This window comes from Penaeus chinensis, chromosome 12, assembly GCF_019202785.1.
Source record: "Penaeus chinensis breed Huanghai No. 1 chromosome 12, ASM1920278v2, whole genome shotgun sequence".
NCBI lineage: Eukaryota > Metazoa > Arthropoda > Malacostraca > Decapoda > Penaeidae > Penaeus > Penaeus chinensis.
In genome coordinates this window covers 18,108,958-18,111,457 of record NC_061830.1, presented here as the reverse complement: position 1 = coordinate 18,111,457, position 2,500 = coordinate 18,108,958, and the positions used below count along the sequence as shown (strand labels likewise).

The 2,500-nt window shown below is 35.6% G+C and overlaps 1 protein-coding gene across 2 annotated transcripts in view; it reads left to right on the top strand.

Annotated features, from left to right (window-relative positions):
* LOC125031326 (ubiquitin carboxyl-terminal hydrolase 8-like) overlaps positions 1 to 2,500 on the top strand; it is a 39,399-nt gene that overhangs the window by 35,954 nt on the left and 945 nt on the right. For both annotated transcript variants that reach the window (XM_047622026.1, XM_047622027.1), the window contains exons 18-22: positions 822 to 926; positions 1,034 to 1,273; positions 1,456 to 1,586; positions 1,834 to 1,929; positions 2,227 to 2,500. The exon at positions 2,227 to 2,500 is cut by the window's right edge and continues 945 nt beyond it. In XM_047622026.1, coding sequence (XP_047477982.1) covers positions 822 to 926; positions 1,034 to 1,273; positions 1,456 to 1,586; positions 1,834 to 1,929; positions 2,227 to 2,446 — 792 coding nt within the window. In that variant the 3' untranslated portion in view covers positions 2,447 to 2,500. The remainder of the gene's footprint in view (positions 1 to 821; positions 927 to 1,033; positions 1,274 to 1,455; positions 1,587 to 1,833; positions 1,930 to 2,226) is intronic.

The following is a 2,500-nucleotide window of genomic DNA, read 5'->3' as shown; positions in this document are numbered from 1 at the left end:
AACAGAGTTCATAAAACAAAACCACAGTGGATAGTGCATGTGCCTGGCTCTAATGGTTTGTCCTTTTTCATTAAATAATAGCCATAAGAAAATAAATTGGTATTCTTAACTAAATGATTTATCCCGGCACTTCTTGTCCCCAAGCTGCAGATAACCCCAGATTTTCAACTTTTACCAAGAGTAATTTTGTTCTTTATTGTTTGATGACCCTCATACTGGTATGTCAGTATATTTATTTAGAAAAGGCTGAGAAAATAAATCAATGCTGTCTGAAGCTCAGCCATGCCAGGAAGTAGCTTTAAGAAGTAGGGTTTTAGGGTAAGGGGCAAGGGATGGTATGGTGTGTGTAGTAATCTCTAATGGTTTGGAAAGTGTATAGACAGGAGGATAGGATGAGAGGAGAAGCCACTTGCATACACAAGAGAAGGCCAAGTGGGGTAGCAGTGTAAAGGGATGGGGGAGATGGCTCTCTGTGGCCTTGAGACTGGAGGAAAGATGCCAGATAGTAGTGGATTTACTAGTTCACACTTACAACACCTCTTCAAAATAGAGACGAGAAAATATCCCACCATATTTTTAAACGCTGATACTTGATTTTAAGGGAACTTAGCTTAACAGTATACTAAATCAAGGTGACTTAGTCTTTAGGGACTAGATTAATGCCATTCTTGCATTTTTTACACAACATGTTTTAAGTGAACAAAACCTCACTTGTAAGCATTTATTGTCAAAAGAAAAATAATGGACATATGAAAAGAAATATATTGCAAAATATGTAATAACTTAAAGTAAAGACCTGATGTTGATCTGACTTTTTTCAGAACTCTGTTGGGAGATACCATAAACCATTCCAGGGCTATGACCAACATGACTCTCATGAGTTTCTAATTAAGCTCATGGACTGGGTACATGAGGACCTCAACAAGGTAAGAAGTAATTCTTGATGTGCTCTGTTTCTTATCACTTTCTGTTTTTCTCGTTAGTCTTTGTACTACTCCTTATTTTTTTTCTTAGCAAATCTTTGCTCCTTCAGATCACTGGAAAGAAGCCTCCCATGAAGGAGCAAAATCACGACAACCTTCCAGATTATGTTGCTGCAGATAAGGTGATGGAGGAAATCAGACGGCGGGACCAATCCATTGTCCAAACCCTCTTCCATGGACTCCACCGCTCCACCATTGAGTGCAGCGTGTGTAGACACAGGTCCCTCACCTTTGAACCTTTCTCTATCATATCCTTGTCATTCCCGTCACATGGAAGGTGTTCTCTCAAGGTGAGTTTTTTGTGTTCTTGGATGTGTACATGTGCTGCATTCCTGTTGGTGTATTTATTTGTATAAGATATGGGGAGTTCTCATGGCCATTTTATTTTTATTATTTTTTTTTAGATATTGATATATATTATTGAAATACTTTAATGTCCTGTATCACTATTGTGTACTATGCTTCCAACCAGGATATGTTCCATCATTACTACAAGGAAACCAATCTTGAATATAAATGCTGCAAGTGTAAAAAGATGCGCAACTGTCTACGCAAACTGGATATATGGAAACTACCTCCGATATTAATCTTACATCTCAATAGGTATTGTACCCTGAAATGGTTTATAGTTGAAGTATTTTATAGTGTGTTACTCTCTCACTTTACTATAGTCCAAATATCAAATTTTGCTTACCATTCCATGTTTTTTCATGGAGATTTTTTATACATATTTCTGAAGATACATTTCCCTATAAATTACTATATGTAATTGTGTCAACATAAAGTTTCTTTATAAAATTCCACAAGAAGAGAGAGGAAAACAGAATAAGCTTTCAATTTCTTTTCTCAGGTTTGAGCATGATGTTTTAATGAAGAAGACACAGAGTTATGTGGACTTTCCTTTAGAAAATCTTGATCTTACTAAATATGTGGCTGCAACAAACAGGTGAGAGTGTAGACATGTCCTGAATTATTTCTTTGTTTTGTCTTGTTATTCCAAGCAGATCAGTTATACTTAGCAATTTATTTTATATTACTTCATATGAAATGTGCCCTTTGATGGAAAGACTAATGTTAACAGAAAAAGTATGAGCCAATAGGTTGTTTGAGGTCTTTTTCCATGATTCTCTGTATTAGAGGGCTTTTGTTGGTATTTTTTCACTTGAAAAGAAATTGTCTTGCATTTTGGTTGGAGGGCTCTTAATGATTAACAGAAATAATTGTTACCTTTTTTCCTATGCAGATACACAAGCTTCGATTTGTATGGAGTTTCAAATCATTATGGAACTATGGATGGAGGTCACTATACAGGTTTCTGCAAGTCGTCAATTACCAAAACATGGTACAAATTTGATGACCACGAGGTTTATGAATTGTCTAGAGAGAGTGTCAGATCATCTGCTGCATATATTTTATTTTATGAAGCAAGTAATATGAGTATTAAAGTCAACAGCTTAATATAAGCAGTTATATTATGTATATATATTCCATATCATAGAGTCACAGGGGTGAAATAA